The sequence below is a fragment of the Prunus dulcis genome, chromosome 4 (genome assembly GCF_902201215.1).
Source record: "Prunus dulcis chromosome 4, ALMONDv2, whole genome shotgun sequence".
NCBI classification, from domain to species: Eukaryota; Viridiplantae; Streptophyta; class Magnoliopsida; order Rosales; family Rosaceae; genus Prunus; species Prunus dulcis.
The window spans coordinates 24,019,306-24,043,272 of record NC_047653.1 but is presented as its reverse complement, the minus strand read 5'-3'; the positions used below and the strand labels follow the sequence as shown (position 1 = coordinate 24,043,272).

General features: G+C 37.6%; 3 protein-coding genes across 12 annotated transcripts; 2 read left to right on the top strand and 1 right to left on the bottom strand.

The window, feature by feature from the left end:
* Positions 1-470: 470 nt before the first annotated feature.
* Positions 471-9,036, top strand: LOC117624631 (protein BREAST CANCER SUSCEPTIBILITY 2 homolog B-like). 5 transcript variants are annotated; one of them, XM_034355996.1, is made up of 19 exons: positions 471-863; positions 1,167-2,111; positions 2,194-2,318; positions 2,407-2,561; positions 2,937-3,059; positions 3,155-3,340; positions 3,408-3,489; positions 3,589-3,639; positions 3,742-3,817; positions 3,934-4,045; positions 4,138-4,209; positions 5,527-5,722; positions 5,798-5,980; positions 6,162-6,304; positions 6,376-6,438; positions 6,554-6,764; positions 7,856-8,023; positions 8,108-8,268; positions 8,653-9,036. In XM_034355996.1, exons 1-18 carry the CDS (start codon positions 539-541, stop codon positions 8,162-8,164), a joined length of 3,273 nt encoding a protein of 1,090 aa, XP_034211887.1. In that variant the 5' UTR covers positions 471-538; the 3' UTR covers positions 8,165-8,268; positions 8,653-9,036. The 5 variants fall into 5 exon arrangements, with proteins under 5 accessions (XP_034211887.1, XP_034211885.1, XP_034211884.1 ...); XM_034355994.1 differs by having other exon boundaries at positions 6,159-6,304; positions 8,674-9,036; XM_034355993.1 differs by having other exon boundaries at positions 6,159-6,304.
* Positions 9,013-11,633, bottom strand: LOC117624632. 5 transcript variants are annotated; one of them, XR_004585349.1, is made up of 4 exons: positions 11,538-11,633; positions 9,982-11,140; positions 9,517-9,847; positions 9,013-9,312 (listed from the first exon to the last, which is right to left on the bottom strand). XR_004585349.1 is itself a non-coding variant. In XM_034355999.1 (2 exons), exon 2 carries the CDS (start codon positions 11,206-11,208, stop codon positions 10,330-10,332), a length of 879 nt encoding a protein of 292 aa, XP_034211890.1. In that variant the 5' UTR covers positions 11,209-11,324; positions 11,538-11,633; the 3' UTR covers positions 9,355-10,329. The 5 variants fall into 5 exon arrangements, 1 of the variants encoding a protein (XP_034211890.1); XR_004585347.1 differs by lacking the exon at positions 9,517-9,847 and having other exon boundaries at positions 9,982-11,324; XR_004585346.1 differs by lacking the exon at positions 9,013-9,312 and having other exon boundaries at positions 9,355-9,847; positions 9,982-11,324.
* Positions 11,634-19,753: 8,120 nt separating this feature from the next.
* On the top strand, positions 19,754-23,967 carry LOC117625747 (pyruvate kinase, cytosolic isozyme). Of its 2 annotated transcripts, none has more exons than XM_034357288.1 (4): positions 19,754-20,021; positions 21,586-21,928; positions 22,141-22,602; positions 22,843-23,967. In XM_034357288.1, the coding sequence occupies exons 2-4, from the start codon at positions 21,671-21,673 to the stop codon at positions 23,653-23,655; spliced, it is 1,533 nt and encodes a 510-aa protein (XP_034213179.1). In that variant the 5' UTR covers positions 19,754-20,021; positions 21,586-21,670; the 3' UTR covers positions 23,656-23,967. The 2 variants fall into 2 exon arrangements, with proteins under 2 accessions (XP_034213179.1, XP_034213180.1); XM_034357289.1 differs by having other exon boundaries at positions 19,800-20,021; positions 21,592-21,928; positions 22,843-23,655.

The window sequence follows — 23,967 nt, the reverse complement described above, 5'->3', positions numbered from 1 at the left end:
GAAAACTTAGGTGAAATTTCGCTTAAAATTTTTTTTAAAGTGACAAATTGAAATTGATGTATAAGTTTAAATGACATTTCTACAAAAATCCCTATTTATAATCTAATTTGAGGAAATAAAATCAAAATAAATGTTCAAGTAGATAGTTAGGTTCCTAACTTTGGTATAAAAAAACAATTATAAAAAAAAAAGAAAAAAAAAAGTCTAGTTTAGGGTTTAGGGATACTTATCCTAAAAAAAAGAAGTCTAGTTCGGTTCATAGATACTTATCCTAAAGACACATTTTCGTGGATAACTCATTTGAATTTTGGCGCGCTTTTTTTGTTTTTAAAATTTCCGCCATTTGTCGGTGTTTTGCCAGAAAGCAATGAAATGAAGAGAGGATTGTATAAGTATTTAAGGAAAGGAGATCAAATGGCTGAGACTTTGGAAAGAATGAAGAATTGAAATTCAATTGAAACAAAGCTTTCCTTCCTTCGTTTCGTTCGTAGGTTGTTGATAGATAATAACCCTCGAAAAAGTCCCAAAACCCTCGAAAATGTCGACGTGGCAGATGTTCGCCGACGCCGGCAACAATTACCGGTGGTATCCCGACACACCAAACGGCGTCGTTTATCCTACTACTACTCTTCATAGTGATAGTGAAAGGCAGCAGCAGCTCAAGTCGAGCAGTCGGCTGCCTTCCATGGCGGATCTGCTGCTTCAAGGTTGTTCGAAGCTTGCAGAGGCCCAGACTCAGAATCAGAGAAATGGCTTTGATGCTGATGACGGTGTTGGGATGTTTCGCAACGGATTTGGAAGACCCGTCGTAATCAAGCCATCCTCCTTAGCCAAAGCGTCGTCGCTTCTTCAAACTGGAACTGGTAATTAGGGCATTCTGCTGGATTTTTTCAATTTCTCTGATTTATTTATTAAAATGTCCAATGCCAAAAGGTTTTTCTTTTCTTTGAGTTTGTGGTGGTCTCAATCATTCTGGGGAATTTGGTTTCTGCTTCTCATATCCTCTGTTTGTTTGCCAAGGAAAACCCTAAGGATATGAGAGCAATAGGAAAATGGAGAAAAAAAAAAAAAAACAATTTTATATAAAATTAGGAACACCTTTATTTGTCATGACTCAATCAACCACAAGTGACCAAATTTTCTAAGCTCAATGTGCTGTGCTGCAGGCCAAGTGCAAGCTACGAATAGTAGAGGTGGTTTCTCTAATTCCCTTTTCCAGACTGGCTCTGGTAAAATGGTTAATATATCTCCGGACGGTCTTGTGCGGGCAAAGACATTGCTTGGTTTGGGAGACGACAATGATCACAGCAAGCTTCCGGGTTCCAACAGTGGTGGGGTGGCTATGGATGCTGCATCCATTTCAAGGTCTCCGTTAATTAATAAGACTGTTTCAGTACAAACTAGATGCAAGAAGAATGAGGCTGATCTAAATTTTAAGTCGCCTGAAAGGCTTAATTTAACTCCGGACAAACCTTCATCAATCAAGTTCCATACAGCTGGAGGAAGATCTATATCTGTTTCTACTGATGCACTGCAACGTGCAAGGAGTCTACTTGGTGAACCAGAGTTGGGGAGTTTCTTGAATGAGGGGGATGCAGGTGACTCCGTTTTCTCATTTTCAAAAGGTACAGGACATGATGAACGCACTCCCTTCTCCCATCAGAAAATGACTAGGAAAAACTTTTTAACTAAGACTTCTGTATCTCCACTGCAATCATCGTCTAATCAAGTGCGGTCGTTGTCGGCTATAAATTCCAGCACTAATCTGATTACACAATTTGATGTTGTTAGCAATGAAAGTGTCTGTAAGTCAAACAGTGAGTTACCTTATCGGCAGGAGAAGCCCCTTAGCGACAAACATTGTATCATCAACACAGTAGAAAACAATTATTTGGAAAATGGTGGTAGTTTGAGGATTAATCCTGTTGGAAAGTCAATAGCCAAGCCATTGGTTGATGTTTCAAATACCGTTGGCACCACTGCTATGAATAGCACACAAAAGAGTGGTGTAAAGAGGAGGCTTGGAAGAAGTTCTATTTCTCCATTCAAGAAGCCTCGCACTTCCAACTCCCCCACTCCATTGCACAAGAATGTTCCTCTTGTCCGTAATGGTACAATTTAATAATCTCTTGGTATAATTTTGTTGATATTAGTTACTAAATATGCTTCTCATTTAAGCTACTGTCCCATCAGGTTTGTCTACTTTGTCCTCCGACCATTCGTGTTCCAAAAGAAGGGTTTCTACTAGATATCCTTTCTCGGTAACTAGAATGTATGTGAAGAAATATTTTGGAATGCCACCACCTGACCAGAACATGGTATGGAGACTAATAATTCTGTTAATTGTCTCAACAGATTATGTATGCCTTGGCACTGATAGTATTTTATGCATCAAAATGAATTTAGTTTGAGTGTTTGTCAGACCCGGGGAGAAGAATTACAGCAAGTAACGCAGAAAAGTACATGTTTCTTGATGAATCTGGCTTAAACTGCATAGGAGCAGAAGCTTTTGTCCACATGTTGGCTTGTTCTGGAGCTTTAATGCAATATACTTCCAGAGAGTAAGTGTTGCAGTGCATTACTATTTTTCTTCAACATTGCCTGACCAAAGACAATTAGAAGGAAAAGATTGAGTGCATTTCTCTTTAGCGTGCACATGTAATATTGACGTATACAAAATTTGGTAACATAATTAGGGGTACAAATTTCAAATTCAATAAATACCGAAAATTGAATGCCAGCATAGAACTCACATCTACAAATTGTACATCCAATTGGCCCGATAGTACAGATCATTTGGGTTATCATCTTGGATTTGTTAAGTTTGCACTGTATGGAACGTGTGTGCAGTTCATCAATTGCATATATGCCAGTGTTCTGTATCTTTGTTTAATTCTGAACCAGGTTGAGCATTCTTATTTTATTCCTCAATCTAGGTGGGTCACAAATCACTACAAGTGGGTTGTCTGGAAACTGGCTTGCTATGAGAGATGTCATCTAGCTAAGTCGTTCGGAAATTTTTTGACAGTCTCCAATGTGCTTGAGGAATTGAAGTATAGGTATTCATACTTATAAACTTATAATATAGTTGTACAGTTTACTCTTGGGGTTTGTGGGACATCCATGGATATCAATATGCAATGCATTTTCACAGATATGAAAGAGAAGTGAATCATGGTCACCGATCTGCAATTAAGAGGATTCTGGAAGGAGATGCATCCCCTTCTTCAATGGTGGTTCTATGCATTTCAGCTATTCGTTCAAATTGTGACCCAAATATGGAGACTAGCTCCAGAGCTGAAAATAGTGGTGCTGCAAAAGTTGAACTTACTGATGGGTGGTAAGTAATTATCTTTGTGCACTTAAACTTATTTCGAGATGGCATGTAAAATTATCTTGTCTCACAGGTATTCAGTGGATGCTGTACTGGATGCAATCCTGTCGAAGCAGCTTGCTAGTGGAAAATTGTTTGTTGGACAGAAACTTCGGGTAGCTAAGATGCTGCTCTATTGTTTTTAGTACGGCTTCTTTGATTAAAGAATTCTGTTCAGAATTGCTGCTTGCTTATAGTTATGATTTCTTATGCAGATCTGGGGAGCAGCACTCTGTGGTTGGGCTGGGCCTGTTTCACCCCTTGAGGTTCTCACTGTTTTTTGGATTTTTTTAAAGTGAAAATAAAAAAATGAAAAATCTTTACCTCCTGCTATTAGAGGGATTTCTCAGGTTTCTGCTTCAACTCAGGTGGCAAGAACAGTTACTTTCCGGCTGCACATAAATGGAACATATAGAGCTCATTGGGCTGATCGATTGGGATTTTGTAAGAACCATTTGGTTTACATTAGATTATGGTATATTTTAGTCTCGCACTGGTTTAGTGTATTGACAGTTTAATCTTAGTCTTCTCATGCATGATTCTCAAATTTATCTCTACAGGTAAAGGTGCTGGTGCTCCCTTAGCATTTAACTGTGTCAAGAGTGGTGGTGGTGCAGTCCCTTGCACTCTTCTAGGAGTCACACGGATATACCCTGTTCTCTACAAAGAGAGGTAATTTGAAATATTATATATGTTTACTTGAGTTGATACTGTGTGTCCTTAGTTATGAACATAACCACTGTAATTTATTTTTTTTCTTTTAGGTTAAGTAATGGAAGATCTGTTGTAAGATCAGAGAGGTTGGAGTCCCAAATGGTGCAATCATACCAAGAGAGGTGTCTATTCTGACAAAGCAAACGAACTATAAGTTAATTTACTTTTTGAAAGTATTCGTAATTTATGTTTCCTTTATTCATTCAAAATCTAAATTTTTTAGCTTAGCCTTTTTAAGTGTTCTCCTGTCTAGTTGCTGAACGATCTTAGAAGGGATATAATGAAACCCTTTGATTGGTTCTTCCCAGAGAAATGCTCGGTTTTAGTTATTTGATCAATAGGGACAACAAATAATTAATTTTATAATTAATTATAACAAATATATAAAATATATAAAATGAAATATCTAAATTATATTTGAAATTTTTTGACCTCAAGTATGCTCAACATTTTCCTTTTTCATTACAAAAATATTTGGATCATATCAGGATTGTGTTATGTTATGCCGTTCTAGATGGTGCTCAACAGAGGTGTCTTATGTCAAGCTTGCCTTAAAATCCAAATTTGCTTCAATATTTGATGGGAGCTACAAGATTGTTCTAGATAATTTGTGACTTTTTTAGTTTAGGAGAAACCATTAAATGATTTGTTACATGATTGTTCATGTTATGCTGTTCTAGATGGTGCAGGAATGCATGACTAAAAGCAGGCCCTTAGCATGTGCTTAGGTGGGAGAACTAGATATGCTGAAATGGATAACTGGCTCGCCGAAGATTCTTACAGTAAATAAAATATGTTTCAAATGAAAAGTTAAAAATGAATTGGGGAACAGGAAGTGTTATGCTTATAAGAATACTTATAACTCATATTAATCTCAACAATGGCCTTATTATGCGGGGGCTGATTTTTCTTTCAACAATGACCTTAAGACTCATCAGCTAAATTATTGGATGGAAGTAGAGTATAATTCTGCTAGATGTAAATATCAAGAATTATTGATTCTTGAGATTTAAACTCATGAGAGTTGTACTTCTTTAGAGCTAATAATTTTTTGTGTGCGTATGTACTTGGATCTCGAATTGATCTCATGCTACAAAGATACTTTTATGTAAAACAAACTTACGCTTCATCAGATCAAAGTACACTCCTTTTCAATCATGTAATATATCCAAAAAATAATAATAATCCATGTTTTAGCTATTTTTATAATGAAAAGTATCTTGCACATTTACTGGTAGATATTTGGTGAAATATGAATACACTTAAAGTTTTATCTTAAAGTTTGTTTAAACAAAAATATGATTTCTTTTTGGTGTTATATCAGCAAGTTTCATAAGGGATGTACTTGCAATTTGCTGTAAAAAGCGGGAGTTGAAATTTACATATTCTCTTGCAAGGCCTTTCCTATGTGCTGTGATTGATATTTCTCTTGGGTGCAGGCGCTCTAATGTCATAGAAGGCATTATATCTGAGTTCCAAAGAGGACTAGAACATTCACATTTGTGTAATGATAGCGATAGTGAAGGAGCAAAACTCTTAAAGATTCTAGAAACAGCCACTGAACCTGAAATTTTAATGGCAGAAATGAGTTCAGAACAGTTGAAATCTTTTACCAAATATCGATCAAAACTGGAGGTAGGTTTCAAATGTTTTGTTTGAGTGAAAGTCTGGTATAGAACGAGATTTTGATCATGGCAGGTTGGAACTTAGGCAATTAAGCAGTCAGACATGGAGAAATCAATTTTGAAAGCACTGGAAGATGCCGGCTTAAGTGAGAGGGAAGTCACGCCATTCATGAGGGTGAGGGTGGTTGGACTAACAAGAAAATTATGTCATGGGAAAGACAGTTCTAAAGAAGGCCTAATAACAATCTGGAACCCATCGGAGAAGCAGGTGAACCCAACTGTGTTATTGTATAGATCCCCTTTTTGTTGATCTCTCTCTCTCTCTCTCTCTCTCTTACCCCATGTGTGTTTATGAAATATAATGACGAGTCTGCTCCCTTGAATAATTATTCTCTGAATGCTACAATGGTACTTATGAACATTACCAAGTTTACCTTCTGATACAGCAGAAGACTGAGCTGGTTGAGGGACGTGCATATCGTGTTTCTGGACTTATACCAACAAGTTCTGATGTGGGTACTCTACACTTGCTAGTGAGAGGATCCACAACAACATGGCAGCCTTTATCTCAGCAGGCAGTCGAACACTTTAAGTAAGTATTATGTTTCTTATTTTCCTTTATTTTCTTTACTTATTTTAATAAAATGACTATATCCATCTCAGGCCTTTTTTCAATCCTCGCAAATCAGTCTTATTGTCAGATTTGGGTAAAGTTCCTCTTTCCAGGTTAATCCTAGACTAAGCCTATGCTTTTGATATTGATTCTTCTGTTTGTTCTCATAGAAAAGTAATGTTGAATTAATTGATTTATTTTTTTGGGTTGTGGGGGTGTGTTATGCAGTGAATTTGATATTGCTGCATTTGTTGTGTTTGTGGGGGAGGTTTATATAGCTGCTCACCAGAAGAAACAGTGGGTGTTCGTGACAGATGGCTCCATATCTGAATTAAATTCAGAAGAATCATGTGATTCTCTACTTGCCGTCTGCTTCTGTTCACCATACACTGGCGTTGATTCAATTGCTCCTATAAACTATAACCTCACAGGATCAACGGTATGTACTGTTCCTTCTCAATAGTCAACCTCAGAAGGTCACCGCTTCATATAAAGTAATGAGAAAAATCATCATGTGAGACACTGGTAGTATGTTGAAATAGAATATGAAGGTGACATTTCTTAGTTTTATTTTGATCCTATATCTGAGTAGATCTGAATTTGATTTTAATTTTTATGTCTGAATGATATGTTTGTTTGATATCTTTTTTTTCTTTGTTTCTAGTTTAAAAATAAGTTTCAACTCTGCTTTTTATATACCATAAACATCTTAAAACCAACAATTGACACATTTAACCGTATGAGTCATACATTTATGTTTGCACTTACAACATCTTCCTTGGTTCTTTTTAATGAGAAACATAATTAAATCGAAAAAAAGTATAAACATACATACAAAACACAAGGTATGCATTTAAAGCAATGTTTAAAAAATCTTACTATAATACAAAAGGCTACCTTTATACAACTTAACTGTCTTCTACATACCGGCTACCTTCATTAAGTTAAAATTCCAAATAATTCAAGATATCAGAGAAACTTAGATGAGTTATTTTAAGACTTTTAGCCCAGAAAACAAAACAGCCTGTAAATGTAATTTGTCTTGGTTAATTGATTTGGTCTGCAACCACTTTGATGTATCTAAGATTGACGACTTTCATGGTGCCCTTTTGTTTAATTTGAGGGAATGATTTACGATCTTCATTAGGAAGTCATATAACCCATTAATTATGGTTATAGAATCTTTTAAGACACGAAAAGTACTATTTGAATGTGCTGCCTCTTAATTCCGTACTTGGATGGTAACTAGATAGAAAGCATTTGACTCCACACCCATACTTGATCCATTTGGTCAGTAATTAACAAAATGCAAGCCCTCCTCAGAAGGAATCCCTACCTAGAATATCAAGGTGTTTGAAGTATGTAAAAGCTGGTTTCCATTTTTGGAGATCGAGTTGTGGGATTAATATCATACTCAAATTGCCATTACCACATTCTCTCAGTAACCAACCCTCCCATTCTTTCCCAAATGAAACCATCCTATTGGCTAAAAGCAGTCTATTTATAATATTTTATATTGCTTCTTTATAGGTTGGGTTTTGTAATCTTACCAAGAGAGAAAAGGACCAAATGAATTCCCTTTGGGTAGCAGAAGCTACAGAAACTTCAGCTTACTTTTTAAGTTTTGACACTCCACATTGTTCTCATCTCAAAGGTGCTGCTGTCTCCACAGAAAGATGGGGAAGGATCTCTAGCTTGGTCTGGATTTTGAAACTTTGTGTGCAGTTAATTGTATTGCCTGTGTTGTTCTCTATTGATCCTTTTCTTTTGTTCTGTATGCAGACTATCAATAGGCTTAAGGAGAGGGTTCTGTGTATTATTGGTGCTAGCAAAGGATAGGTGGCCAAAGTAGCTGATCTCAATTATGTGCAAGTCTTTTCATATACCTCTGTTCTTTTACATCAATGAGGATATGTGGTCAAAGGAGCTGATTTCAATTATGTGTAAGTCTCATATACCTCTGTTCTTTTACATCAATGAGAGGCTACATGTAGCGTCTATATTGTCACATAGAATTTTTATTTTATTTTTATTTATTTAAATTTCCAATGAGTTGAGTGATAAGAACCGCATGGCTTAGTTCAGGTTATTAGCTTGTACTATTCCTTAAATTGTACTCGACCTAGATTTTGACTTAAGATGCACTAAGCTGAGCTGGGTTCTGCGAGATAAGTAATTATGCTGTAAGCTTACATATAATTAGGATAATTTACTTGAGTTTCATAGGAATTTCGTTACTTCATGATATGAAAAGGTTCCTATTGGATTTATCATTGTCTTCTTTGCACTTAAAATGCTTTATTGATGTCTGATTTCCTTTCTCATAGATTTTCGTTACCAACTTCCAGTTGGTAAGAGTTTCATCTAGGAAGTAGCAAAAGCATGAATGCTGGGAAGAAAGTAGCAAGAGCTTTCTTATTCTGCATTTGCAACTCGATGCCATTTTCTAATGAAGAATGCCACAGTCGGTTGCCCAAGCACGCAGCACTGCTCTTTTTGAATTGGTACTCTCAAATGGTGAGCATTTTGTAATTGGGAAGACATTACAAATTGATTATTTATTTAGAAACTCAAACTACTGTCTACTTGCTGATGGCCATTGGGTATAGCTGCAACTCATGTGCCTTAATAGTAAGGATGGAGTTTGAGTTTTTTTGGTTGTGCCTCTTGATTGAAAAAGGAGAAAAGAAAAAAAAACTTGTATTCTTTTATATGCTTCCCAGTAGGGAAAGGGCGAAAGTGTAACAAATTGTGGATACACGCGCATAAATGGAAATAGTTGGAGATTGTTCAAAAATTAACTCAAATTGAAGAATTGATGATGTAAAGATTCTCCTTAATTATAATCGGAGGTTAGCTAGTGTTTTGCTCCTCGACTATGCATCCCATCCATCCCAAGCACCTACAATGTCATGATCACATTGGTTCACCCTTCTTTTTTCTTTGGTAGTTCAAGGGACAGTTGCCTCTCCGATATAGAAACTTCTCTGCCATTCGGGGTGGATAAATGTCAGACATGTAAGCTCTCATGAACAATTTCCACTTGGATTGAAAAGTGAATGAGTGCAATGAAAAATCATCATAAACAAACATCATGTTACATTCACGATCATGAGCATGGATGATGGAAATCATGATGGAGACTTTGGTATAAAAAATGGAAATAAATAATACGCTTGTGAGAGTCTTACATATAGCATATACGAATTGTGAATGCTCTACACTTTAAGGAAGATAATATGGAATCAATCCATAATCACAGAGGACGATAAATTCCTAAGACAACGCAAGAAAAGTGAAACTAGTTGGCGCCGCTCCAACTTAATAGAACAAATGAGCTCGGTGAGGACACCTTGATCATGTACTATCAGAATGGGCTGCGGTCCAAAGAACTGCCCCTGCTCATTCAAGAAATGAGCAAAACTTCTTGGTAAGATTAAGGCTCATCAACAACTTTAAGTTGTCTTCCTTTTCTTTTTCCAGTAGTAATGTGATATTTTGAAAGGCAAATGCAAGGTGTTTCTGCAAAATGATAAGAGGGACGACGAAGTAAACCCGAAAGGTATTGTATTGTGTTTCAAGCTCAACATCAAATATGATAGGTGCCTCGCATGAATATTGAACAAAAAAAAGTAGAAGAAAGAGTATTTAAGGACCTGTTTGAGTTTTTCCCCAGCGCGATCAGCTCCTCAACTAAAAATCTTCTTTCTTTACTTCTTCAATCCTGTAGAAATCAAACATTTCCTTTCTTTTTTGTTGTTATACAATGACTATAGCTGGGAATATTTTCACCTCTCTATCAAAATCTACCTCATGTACTAGCAATACGTACATTCCTCTTTCACTATTTAGGCCAAAGTTATGATGATACGGACGGTAGGAATTTACATCAATCAATAAACTCATTAAAGCCAAACCATATTCCAGCAACTTGATGGGGATGAGTCCCATATCCTCAGAACTGAATAATTTGAAAGGCCTAAATTGTGGTTATAGATGCTGCATCAGTTTATCAGTTTGCCATTGATTTCACGCATCAATAACTTGGAGCTATCAACAACGCGTTTGCTTTCATAAACTACATAACTACACATTTCATGCCTGGGTGCTGGTTTGAGCGATCTTAATTCAACAAGGGGATCAGTAATCTGAGACTTACTGCACATCTCCCTCGCTGGCTGGACATGATTCCACCAAAAATCTGAGAGAACCATTTTCAAAACATCCCAGTACTCTGCATCCCGGTATAACCTGAATAGGCTACTCCCTTTAGGAGTCCAAACATAGAAATCCATCCAATCCCTGTCAAGTATTTCCATTAAACCCTGAGCCTGTGGAACACAGTACAAAGGAATTCGCGACCAAGGGGTAGCCTTTTTCATATTTCCATCGAAAAATGGGCACTTAATCTCCAGTACTCCTCGTGAAGACAATCCGTATACGAGCCTATCAACCACCCCGTCTGGTGAAGCTCCTAGCCAATCATCCCCAGCATTTGTATTACCATAGACTTGAAATTCAGGAAACAAGACAGAATTTCCTGTTATCAGCTTGTATCTTTCAAGTGCTTCCTCTTCTTTGATATTGCTCCAACAGGTAGCCAGGTTACCCGAAAATGGCTCAATTGCTCCAATCTTCTCTAACCAAAGCTGAAGTCTTCGGCGATGAAAAAAACCAACGGCGGCAGCAAAAGTGCTAGCTGTCAGTTTATGTTTTCTGTGTCCTTGCCAATTTTTGAACCAGTGCTGAAGTCCACTTGAGTGAAGAACAGAATAACCTCCAGATGAAGCAAATCTCGAAGGATTGAGAACTTGTCTGTGGTTAACAAGCATACTATTACTATGAAAAGAATTGGTTGCTGTAGTTTCTCCGACTAGTTGCATCTGTAACAACAAAACCCTTTTTTTTTTCTTTCTTTAATCCAAAGAAAACCTACGATACTTGTCAATAAGGGCAAACAAGAAGCAATTTTCACTTCCCAAAAATGAGAGATTGAAACCTAAAAATAAATATAGAAACCAAAAAGGAAAAAAAAAAAAATCAAAGCATAAACTAGCAAGTAACACTTTAGTCATATAATCTGGTTATGATGACAAAAATACAACAACCATGCTTGAACAGCTTATCAACAGCTTATGATCACAAAAAATCAGAAATTGTCTGTCTATAATCTTGTTGTCTCATATGAGAGAGGTGAGAGAAGGAGGCTGACCTGGGATTCAATTGATGTGATGATACAGACGAGACGAGGTGGCTGTCTCAGAGAGAGAGAGAGAGCTGAGCGTCGAGTCTCTAGACCAGAGAAGGAAGAAAGAACGATACTTCAAATTTCCTGCGGTCGGTTTTATTCAAAAACTATAGAACCGGTACAGATAACAATCATAAAGCGCCACGTGTATTTGATATATATATATATATATATATATATATGTTTGGAGTGCAATTTTTAAAGTCGCTAAAAACTTTATTTAAAAAAAAAAAAAAAAACAAGAAGACATCAAATTAATTCTATTTTATTCTAAAATAGCCCCCCTTTATTAAAGAGGCACTATAGGAACAGCAAAGAGAGAACAATACCAAATATCAATATGATGAAGAAAGTGAAAATTTTGAAGATGTTGTAAAGAAGAATAAGTAAAGAAGAATAGGTGAAGCCCACATAGCCAACTCACACCCACCAAACCAAACAACAACCCAATTGATTGAAGAATATTAATGATGTTGTCTACCAATTATATTGTGAGGTGAACCACCAATGTCTTAGGCCTATAAATAGATACCTCCATCAAGAGAAGTGGGTGCTTAGAGATGAGGAAGAGAAGGAAGAAAGAGGATGAGTGAGTTGAGAGGAAAGAGAGCAAGAGAGAAATTCTCCAAGAAAGAAAATTGAGTGAGCCATACATATTGTAAACACTAAAGTTGTAGCCATATTATTTCATATAGTGAAAAGTTACTGCTGCTGCTCTCCGAGGACGTAGGCATTGCCGAACCTCGTTAAATTCTGTGTCTCATCTATTTAACGTGCAGCTCAATATTCGCACATATCCTAGTTCATTTTATAACACGTTATCAGCACGAGAAGCTCTCAGGTATAATTTTTTTTTTGTGCTACACTATTATTTATACTACTAACCATTATATTGATGTAAGGAAGAAAAGTAGAGGAGGAGCTGTGGTCTATTAGTGAGATATACAAGCAAACCAACTGGAAGGATAAGCTCCCTGCCTCTTACTTTTTCTATTATTTTATTATTTCTCCACACAATTTAATACTCATACTAACATCCAAAGCTAGTGAAGTTTGCAAGTGAAAAGAAGAAAAGCCAACATAATTTGTCTAGCTTTCAAACTAATGAATCATGGTGTTGATAAGATTCCAACGAAGAAAAAAAAGGGGTTGGAAAAGCTTCTTGCAACTTTTAGAATTATTGCCCAAAGTTCAAAATCTAAGGGGATTGAATATCCATACCATGAGAATATGTGATTTTGGCCTGAAGTTCAAAATCTAACAGTGTTGAGAACCTAAAGTTCCAACAGTTAAATGGACAACCCTTGAGGTATTATTACAAATTGTGGTACACCACATATTTCTTTGGCATAAGAGAATGATGAATTTAATAAAGTTCGATTATGTTATAATCACCTCAAGGAAGAAATATATTTTGAATGGATAATATCAGTATAAACCTCAAATAATGAATTGAGGCTCCCCACATATTTTGTTATATCTGGGCCGGAAGCCCATGGATCTAAATATATGAGAGATCCTGAACTTGAAGTTGTGGGTATATAGTAGTTAATGTTCTTCACTACTATATTGCGATATTATCGTGGCTTTTACTCAATTCATATTTCATGTCCATTTGAAAAGGGCGAATAAATTCTGAGTTTGTGTTTAACCCGGGCCAGAAGTTCCGGGCTCACATGCATTGAAATATGAAATTTGGGAGAGTCGATGTGGTTATTTGAACCTATAAGGCACAAGGTTCCAAACCGTCATTTTGAAAAGACGTAAAAACCACAGGTGCAAGTTTAAGAATGTGCGCAATTATTATAACAGGAAAGGAGCATACAACAGATAGATTTTTTCCACCTGCAATGAAGGTGCAGGCCCTGTAAAATCTATAAAATTACATTATGTTCTGGAAGCCTCTGAAGGAAGAGGACGGCGCCTCTTAAGCTTAGCCATAAGCCTCTCGTGGTCTCCCAAAATTCTTTCATTGGAGACCTGCAGCATGTCTAGCCTTCTCAGTGTATCAACGGAGTATGAACTCACCAGTTTCAACAAGGAATTATTCTCTCCTTTAAGTTTCTCAACCTCCTGTTGAGACTCATGAAGCATTCTTTGAAGAGACGAATTTTCAGTTGTTAGCCTCTGAACCTCGTTTGCTCTAGCACGCAAACGATCAGCCATGTTAGAAGCAGAAGCAGCACTCTGAATGCTAAAAGCCATTGAGTCATCAATAGCCTCTTCCTCAGACCTCCCTGTCAACAACATTTCATCCATTGGAATAATGAAATTCCTAGCTACTATGACAGCAGTAGCATCATTCATCATCACAGAATCATTAACTGTGATATGACGATTTTGGGATACAAAGGATGGACGCCAAACTTTGGCGTCACTGGTTGTTGTGGGAGCATCATTTAAATTGAAATAATTTGGGAAGGAAGAAGAGGAAGCCATTTTAAGAAGGTTTCGAAGAAAGTCTTACAAAACTAAAGTTTCAGAAAATGAAGGAAGTTGAGTTGAAACGCAGTTGCTCCAATCAAGTTTTGCAAAGGCAATATCTATAGGCGAAAATGTGGCAACATTTCCAGGATCCCAATATCTTCTCGAATCCCCATATTATCTTTTTCTTTCCCAGAGTCCAAAACTTCACGTGGCCTCTAATAATGCCTGTCGGCACTTTCGGCATTTTCAAGTATTATTTTCGTCAAAGCCGATCTTGCTTTACAGATTTCACGGAGCTACTTTTTCAAAAGTATCCCGAGAATCTCGCAATTTTCCTATGGTTAATTTGAAATTCACCGGTTCTACCTATTCATTGTATTTGTGTATAAATGTGTTACTAACGAAATTTTCTTTGCAGAAGACATCCAGTTTACTCCATACCTAGTGATGCGATATCTACTTGTTTTTCTTATTAGTAAGCACTCAATATGCCCGAGAAGCAAGACTATCTCTGATCATCCATTCAGGAAGCGAGACTATCCCTGATCACGTTTCCGCTACATCAGGGAACTGTGAAGGCGACCTTATGCTCTAATCTCCTGAGGTCCTTCTAGACTAGGAGAAATGAGAGCTTGTTGTCTGCTCCCACCAGCTTCCTTCCTTGATTGCTGAGCTTGTTGTCTGCTCCCACCAGCTTCCTTCCATGATTGCTTACCTTATCTTGCAATCAATATCACAATTTTTTTTGCATTTTTTCTCTTTTTGTAACTCTCTGTTCATAAGAGATTTTATTTCTTTAGAATGAACATCTGAAGAAAGAATCCATGAAGTGATCCTAACTCTTAGGGTTATTTGTTTTGACAGAGGCAAAAGAATTGTGATTTTTGCTCTTGCAGGATATAACTAGATCATCAAGCACTACATTATATTTGCTGGGCCGATACAAGTTTGAATGATACTTGAGAAAAGTTTCTCCCACCTAAGGATGTAAGCAATACTTTTGTTATTTTATGCTTATATACTTATTTGATATTTTATCTTGAAAGGTAACCAAATGGGGAGATAAGTCCGTTCCAAAAGAATGGCTTGTATGTATCCATGAATTATTAATGCAAATTTTACAAATTGCAAGTTGGATACATTGATAATACACTGCACAGATTAAAGTCCCATAAGAACAGAATATGGGTATAGCATTGATCAATATGATGCACGCCTGTTGCGTAGCAAATGATGTGGATTGAAGTCCCGAAAGGACAATCCTTTGACATGTCAATATTGATATTGTGCACGCCTAATGCGTAGCAAATTGTATGGGTTAAAGTCCCAGAAATTAATTGACATGTATGTATTAATCTGTGGCATGCCTGCAGCATGACAGATATATGGGTTCTAAATGTTCCAACTCCCTAAATGGATATTATCCACGCCCTACTATAAAATAACGCTCCATTGGAGGTTATAATCCACATTCTCACATAATAAAAGCCCCCTGAAGTGGCTTGGGTACCCAAAGGCAAAGAAATGCTTATAATTGATGTATGCGCATGCACATGAGAATGGTGGGATCATGAATTGATGAATGACAAATTTTGATTTTGGAGTAGCTACTCAAATCATCAATGGGCTGTGTTGATTGGAACCACGTTCAATTATTAAATGTCGACAATATCATTGGCCAAAATGGAATGAGGTAATTCCATTATAGATAAGAATGAACGTGAAAGAACAAACCCACAATACGAACCCCAAAATTTGTTAATATTGAAAGTTATACTTGGGTGTTCGGAATAAAAGGGAATATACCTACTTTGTATGACACAATGTTTTTGGCATAAACAAGGAATGTTGGGTTTTCTCCATATTTATAGATTCAATTGTGCCCCTTTATTGCACATTTACGGAGACCAACATGTTATCTTTAAGGGTTATTAAATGCACAAAGCATATCACCTGAAGTGATTCCCTAAAAGATGTATAAATAGCTGGGTTAAAGCTATATAATGTGTCATAAAGTTTAATCCCTTTAAACAAAATCCTTGAAAGGATTGAAATTGCATGAAGCAAGTCCCTGAATGACATGTGCCTGAAGCACAAAATCTGTACTCAATGCTAATGTGCATAAATTGCCTCAGTGAGTACATTGATTATAATGTGTTTGCAACACATTAAAGCTTCTGAAGAGTTCAAGAAATATTTGTCTCGACTTAAAGATCGAGCATTATGCCAACGAGATTCTTGCTTATACTAAGAAAGTATTGAAGCATTTTTATGAGGATTATCCGTTGGACACTTTAAGGATTTTTCGGAAGTATATTGGACCGGACATCATATTTTTCAGATAGAGCTCAACTCCATCACCATCATTTTGGGATGATGTGAGGTATATTTGATGTTATCTCCGCATAACACCATGTACGGGCATATTCTTTCAAGTGAACTTACAAATAGCCCAAGTTTTGTTGGAAACGCGGACTCTGAAAAAATTTTATGATTTACATAGAGATAGCTCACTGGAAATATATTTACTTACTCAACTACGAGAATTATTAATGGCTACATCCTCCACTCACTCCGAAAGATTCTCACTCCAAAAGATAGTCATGAAGACATCCGGGGGAGATATTAATCAGGGGGAGCATCCAGAAGTATGCTATACAGATTGTTGTACTCTTCTTTCTTCCTTCCATCAGTTTTCTACCTCACTAGGTTTTCTCCAAGCAAGGTTTTAATGAGGCAACCAATCTAGGGACATGTGGTCTCCAAAGAGGAGTGTTGTAAAGAAGAATGGGTGAAGCCCACATAGCCAAACTAACATTCAAGTTCAACACAAAATCAAACCACACACCCACCAAACCAAGCCATTTGCTTTGCCTATAAATAGGCATTATATTTGCTTGTAATGTGTGATGAAATGAGAGAAGAGGAAGAGAAGGAAGAAAGAGGGTGAGTGAGTGAAGAGAAAGAGAGCAGAGAGAAATTCTCCTAGAGAGAAAATTCAGTGAGCCATACATATTGTAAACACTAAAGTTGTAGCCATATTATTTCATATAGTGAAAAGTTACTGCTGCTGCTCTCCGAGGACGTAGGCATTGCCGAATCTCGTTAAATGCTGTGTCTCATCTATTTAACTTGCTCAATATTCGCACATATCCTAGTTCATTTTATAACAGAAGAGTTATTTACACTAACACCTTCTAAAGTTTTTTGTGTTTTCACAAAATCCCCTCATGTCTCAAAAATTACACGAACACCCCTTGAGGTTTCAGTTTGTTTTCATAAAACCCATTTTTGTTATTGTTTGTCCAAAAATTGATGATTTCATTGAAAAAAAAATTATGCAAATGACAAAATTAACCTCAATGAAGTATATGCAATCTAATCTCAAAGGCCAACTTTGTCATTTGGAGAATTTTTTTAGTATAAAATCATCAATTTTTGGATGAAAAATCAATGAAAATGAGTTTTGTGAAAACAATTTAAAACCTCAGGGGGGTAGTGTTGTAATTTTTTAAACCTCAAGGAGTTTTGTGAAAAAGCGAAAACCTCAGTGGGTGTTAGTGTAAATAACTCAAATTTGAATCTTATAGGAACTTTATGTGGTACTAAATCACTTACATATCTGTTTGTACCATATTTGGAAAATGAGCCAAAGTTGATGTATTTTTCAAATAAAATTACATTAGACCCAAGTCCACTACCATTCTTTCAAAACCACCAAAAAAATGCTTTTTTGGATTTGGGCTATTAATTGGTAAAATCTATTCGAAGGCCCATAATTCAAAAAACTTCAGCCTCAACCCAAACTAAAAGTTAGAAAATGGGTAATCGTTACCAGTTGACCCACGTGACTTCCTGAAGATGAGTTTTCGCCATTAAGAATGACTTGACCGCTATCTCTCTCAGCAAGAAAGCAAGTTGGCTGATTGACGCCAAAATTGAAAGGAGTCATCTTCCGACTAGTTTTCCAACTGCCAAAAGACGACAAATCAAAGGAATATCCCTTGAAACCAATTTTTTCATCTGGGAGACCCCTTCTTCTGCCTATGGATCGACTCACGAGGACAAATATGCAACTGACTTTGGACAACACTCGAGTATTGTCCTCCAGCTTTTACCGCCATCAATTGGACATTTTTGCCTATAAATATAGAGGCTCAACAACAGCACTCGAGGACTCTCTCCAAAATCAAATGCAACGTCTTATAAACACTTGAACAAGTTTCAAAATTTTCAAAAGCCAACTTGTTTCCCAGATAACCAGTTGACAACTCATGCATTTATCTTTTTATTGCTCTACCATCTTCATGGTATGATTCTTGTTTAAACAGTTAGTCTAGTTTCTCTCTAAACAAATGAAACTTGTATAGATTGGATAAGAGAAATCTCCAATCTCTTGAATATCGTAATTTGTTCTTTAAAAACTACTAAATCGAGAGATCTTTGGCTTTTGTTTTAATTTGTTATCATGCTGGAGCTGGATAGAGAAATCTCCAGCTTCTGGAACTTCATTCTCTTTGTAATTTACCTTAATCGCACTTTACATTCATGCCATTTATCTTTTTCGTACCTTACTTCCAGTAATTTACTTCCCCGCATTTTTATATTTGAATCTTTACTTTGACAATATTATAACTGTTTATTACTGGACATGCCCAGAACAAGGGTTCTAGGTCCGAATCGGGCTTTCTTAGCTTGAGAACAAGGGTTTATTCAGGCCCGAGCCATACCATCGGGCCTGAATTAACTAAGTTCTAACTCAATCCGGGGTTATCTTAGGCCAGATTAGGTTTCTGAGCCCAATGAAGAGAACATTGACCACAACATCGGTTTTTCTGTTTGGCTAGGTACTGTTTGTACTTTCCAAGCCATAGACGCGCGATTGAAAGAATATTGAAATCCTCTTAATTGAAGCATAGAAAAGAACTCATCCGAGCCAGTACCCCATTTGGAGCACTGTAGTTTGATTAGAGGTCTAGAATAAGCGCAAGTCCATCAAACAAAACATTCTACATCACATACACCAAGTCTATTAGGTTGGTCTCATTCCCAATAGTGGCACGCCTATACAAACTACGATTGGGCCAGAAAAAGCAAACAGCTAGGGCCCAGCCCATGTTCGCCTGCCTTTCTCAACCTAATCCAACTTTCAATTTTGCCTAAAATTGAACAAGCCTCTCATGAGCCAGGGACACAATTGGGGCATTGGTGTTAACTCGTCTTCTTCCTCTCTCACGCTCCATTCTCAAGAATGATCGACTATGGAGAAAAAGGGACCAACTGTATCTTATCAGACAATATATAAAGTGTAAAATATTATAATAAATCATTATAAATAAATTTACAACGAGCTTGGTGAAAGATGGATGAGTCTGCTGTTTACAAGTGAGTTGGTAAACTCGAGTGCTTTGATTCTCGCGCTGATGGTGAGAATTGGTTCAATATGGCATTTCCCGACCTTGAGTCTTTTTTTTGAGTAAAGTGTCTTTACCCGAGTAAAGTCGTTTAAGCTCGTGGACTAAAGAGTGAAATCCAATTGGGTTGATGGAGACTTGGGCCTGTCTTTAACCCAACTTCCCTTTTAGTAAAAACAAATGGCCCAAGGCCTATCAAAGATTTCAAAAAACCTATCAATGGTCACATTCCTATTTTTGGGCCCAAACAGTTTGTAAGTGGACGCATGGCGAGCGAGATTAAAAAATGGTCCCTCCCCGCGCGTGTGAGAGTCTGCGGGGTGGCTGCTGAGAGTGGGTGCACAAATGCGGTGGGTGCCCACGTGGGTTGGGTGGTGTGGTGTTTGTTGGCGTTTCAAAGCTTTATCTATCGCATGTCTCTCTGCAACTCCCAAAAGCATAATCTGTCTAATTATCACACTCTACTCCGTACAAATTACTGTCTGTGCTACTTTCGGTCTACTCGTTCTCTGCCTTTCTCCTTGTGCTTTGTTTCTGTAGACCACCACAGTTTTCAAAGATCTCTCTTGTTTTGGCTTCTGGATTTTTCCCAGTTGGCGAATTTGTGGTAAGAAACCTTGGATCTCTGGCTGTTTGGTTTTCATCTTCATGCTGCCTTTTTCTTTACTCTTATTAGGGACTTATGCTTATGCTCTATATCAGATTCTTGCATCTTTTTTTATCTACTGCTTTGGTATGGACTGATGGGAATCCATATCTAAGTTGATGAAGTTAACTTGATGAGCTGGCACTATGGTTAGTTTGTTAAACATCAGTTAGGCTAGGGTTAGTTGAGGGTTTGTTTGGTTTGGGTTAGCACTATATCAGTCGAGAGAGTTTGTATTGTAAGGGTTGTTGAGAGAAATGTAATTTTTTTTGGGTGAAAACGGGGGGACAAACCCCTTTACCATTTTTTGGGTAAACAAATAGTGACAGTGTTGTTCTTGAGATATTGAGTGAAGGTAGAAGGCAGGTTTTATCATGGGCAGCCATCTTTTGTCCGTTTAATATCATCTCTTGAGCGGTTAAGCCATTTAATTCTCTTTGCATTTCCCATTTTCTTTCTTTCATCATCTTCATCCAAATGTTAAAGTTTTACATATTAGTGTTTATGACTTTTTTTTAAAGAAAATAAATGTTGGTATTTCTGGACCCTCACCTCCATTATAAATGATATTCACATAAGTTGGGGAGATTAAGATCTTTATGATCATTGGTATCATCATAACATTATCACAGCCCTCGTTGAACTGCCTTGGGACTCCATTATTCATGGAATTGCCAGCTTCAGTTAGGCATTTCAGTCATCAGGTATTTGAACTAGTGGCTTAGCCAAAACAATCCTCAATTCGCTAAAGAAAATGTGAAACTTGTGCTATCGCTGCCATTAGCTCCAAGAGAATGTATACTTTTTCCCCATATTTGTTGCTCACTATTTCATTGCTCTTTTGATTTTCCTTTTGTAAATGGCCTTTTCAGTCGTTAGGTCTTGTGGTATAATTTGTTAGTGATTTGTTAAACCTTTGCGATACTCTTTTCTTCTGGGAAGAGTTTCATGCTGCGGATTGAAATCAATTCTTGAGAAGAGAAGAAAGAATTGAAAATCATCATTCAGCAACTGCAATGGTAAAACTTGAAATGTTGTGTTCTTTGAAGGGTTTTAGATTTATGTAGTGTAAATTATTTTATCTGTTGCTTTTTCTTCTTGGCATAGCAGGCACAGACAAAATAGTCTGTTATCTGCCGAATACAATGCAAATTAATGACCATATGAATGATTGTAGCCAGTAGAAGTTGGTTTTAGAAGCTGTTTTAAACCTTCTTGCATAAATCATTTTCCACCATTCCACTCTGAATAAATTTGAAAGAAAGTAAAAGACATACTTTCATAGAAAGTTCTCTCCTTCTTAACCTTGGGAATGCCATAGTTATCAGTACAGTAATAACTGACAACATATACGAGGTTGTCATGTTCAATTAATGAAAATTTTAATATCAACAATAAAGAATTAGTTTGCACTTTGAACCGTCCAGCATAGTCAAATATGGTGCAACTTACTGCTACATCACTTATTTGCTAGCTTAGCTTCATAACAGATAGCTAGACTGAGTTTCTCTCTCATTTTTTGAAGTTGTAGGTGAAAAGAAAGAAAGAGTTTCCAATCCAATCCAAAGATCTATCAAAGATCTTAAAAATCAATCAATCAATCCAAGTGAATGGCGAACATAGACATCGGGGGAATAATGAAGGATCTGCCCAACGATGGGCGTATCCCCAAAACAAAGATCGTGTGCACGTTGGGCCCATCCTCCCGGTCGGTGGTGATGTTGGAGAAGCTGCTGAGGGCTGGCATGAACGTCGCCCGCTTTAACTTCTCCCATGGGACCCACGACTACCACCAGGAGACCCTAAACAATCTCCGCACTGCCATGCACAACACCCAGATCCTCTGCGCCATCATGCTCGACACCAAGGTCTCTCTCTTTCCTTACCCTTTTTTTCATTTCACATTTCCCGTCTGCTACTTACTTAAATATGTCATACTTATGCGCCGTCATGCTCAACACCAAGATCCTCTGCGCCGTTATGCTCGACACCAACGCTACTTCTGAACATGTCATACTTATGCTTGAAGTACCGCTAATTAGAATTGTTTAACCATGAATTTGCCATTTCTTTTTTGTAGGGGCCTGAGATTCGTACTGGATTCCTCAATGGTGGCAAACCTATTCAACTTAAGGAAGGGCAGGAAATCACCATTACTATTGATTACGACATTAAGGGGGACCAAGAGATGATTTCCATGAGCTACAAGAAGCTGGCTGTGGACTTGAAGCCTGGAAATACCATTTTATGTGCAGATGGTACCATTTCCCTCACTGTATTGTCTTGTGATCTAGCAGCTGGTACAGTTAGGTGCCGCTGTGAGAACACTGCAATGCTGGGTGAGAGAAAAAATGTCAATCTTCCTGGTGTCGTGGTGGATCTTCCTACACTGACAGAGAAGGATAAGGAAGATATTCTGGAATGGGGTGTGCCCAACAAGATTGATATGATTGCTCTTTCATTTGTACGCAAGGGATCAGATCTTGTTAATGTCCGTAAAGTTCTTGGACCCCATGCCAAGCACATACAATTGATGTCAAAGGTATGTGCCATTTCAATGTTTAATTATCCAGGCATTCATATACTAAGATGACCTGCAGCTTTATTTTTTTTTCGGTTTTTGTGTTTTGTTTTGTGTCTGCATTCTCTCTCTCTCTCTCTCTCTCTCTCTCTCTCTCTCTCTCTCTCACATAGCAAATAAACTAATGGATTTATTGATAGTAGACTGGATATTATTTTCATTAGTTAACAAGTGAATGTGTGTTTCTTGTGGTTTCTAAAGGTTGAGAACCAGGAAGGAGTTATCAACTTTGATGAAATATTGCGTGAGACTGATTCATTCATGGTTGCCCGTGGTGATCTTGGAATGGAAATCCCAGTTGAAAAAATCTTCCTGGCACAGAAAATGATGATATATAAGTGTAATCTTGTGGGGAAGCCTGTGGTCACTGCCACTCAGATGCTTGAATCAATGATCAAGTCTCCGCGGCCAACCCGTGCTGAAGCCACAGATGTAGCTAATGCTGTCCTTGATGGCACTGATTGTGTCATGCTTAGTGGTGAGAGTGCAGCTGGGTCCTATCCGGAACTTGCTGTGAAGATCATGGCTCGAATATGTATTGAGGCAGAATCTTCCCTTGATTACGGGGCTATCTTTAAGGAGATGATAAAGTCGACACCACTTCCAATGAGCCCGTTGGAGAGTCTTGCATCCTCCGCTGTCCGAACAGCCAACAAGGCCAGAGCCAAACTCATTGTTGTGTTGACACGTGGTGGGAGCACAGCCAAATTGGTGGCCAAGTACAGGCCAGCAGTTCCTATCCTGTCGGTGGTTGTTCCAGTTTTGACAACAGACTCATTTGATTGGAGCTGCAGTGATGAGACCCCGGCAAGGCATAGCCTGATCTACAGGGGGCTGATTCCTCTATTGGCTGAAGGATCTGCAAAAGCTACTGATGCAGAATCCACGGAGGTGATCCTGGAAGCTGCTCTCAAGTCAGCAACAGAGAGGGGACTGTGCAAGCTTGGTGATGCAGTGGTGGCACTTCATCGTATTGGAGTCGCCTCTGTTATTAAGATATGCGTGGTAAAATAAAATTGAGGATGCAGAATGTCAACATTTGCGTTGTTAAGGCAGACAGTGTGGCTGAGATGGACTTGTACTTTGCTTTCTTTCTAGTATCTCTGTACTTTATTATGTTTTAGCTAGCCTTACACAGCGCACTGAAAAGTGTAGTTATTTTCCATTTCCTTAAGCCATGCGAGAGAGGATATTTGGTCGCTCTGTATTTTTATTGCTTTATGATGCACAAAATGTATCAGCTGTCATGGAGTTTTCATGAAACAGTCTGCAGCACATGGTTGGATAAATGTGGAGATGCCGCCACACTTGTGTTTATGAGCAAGA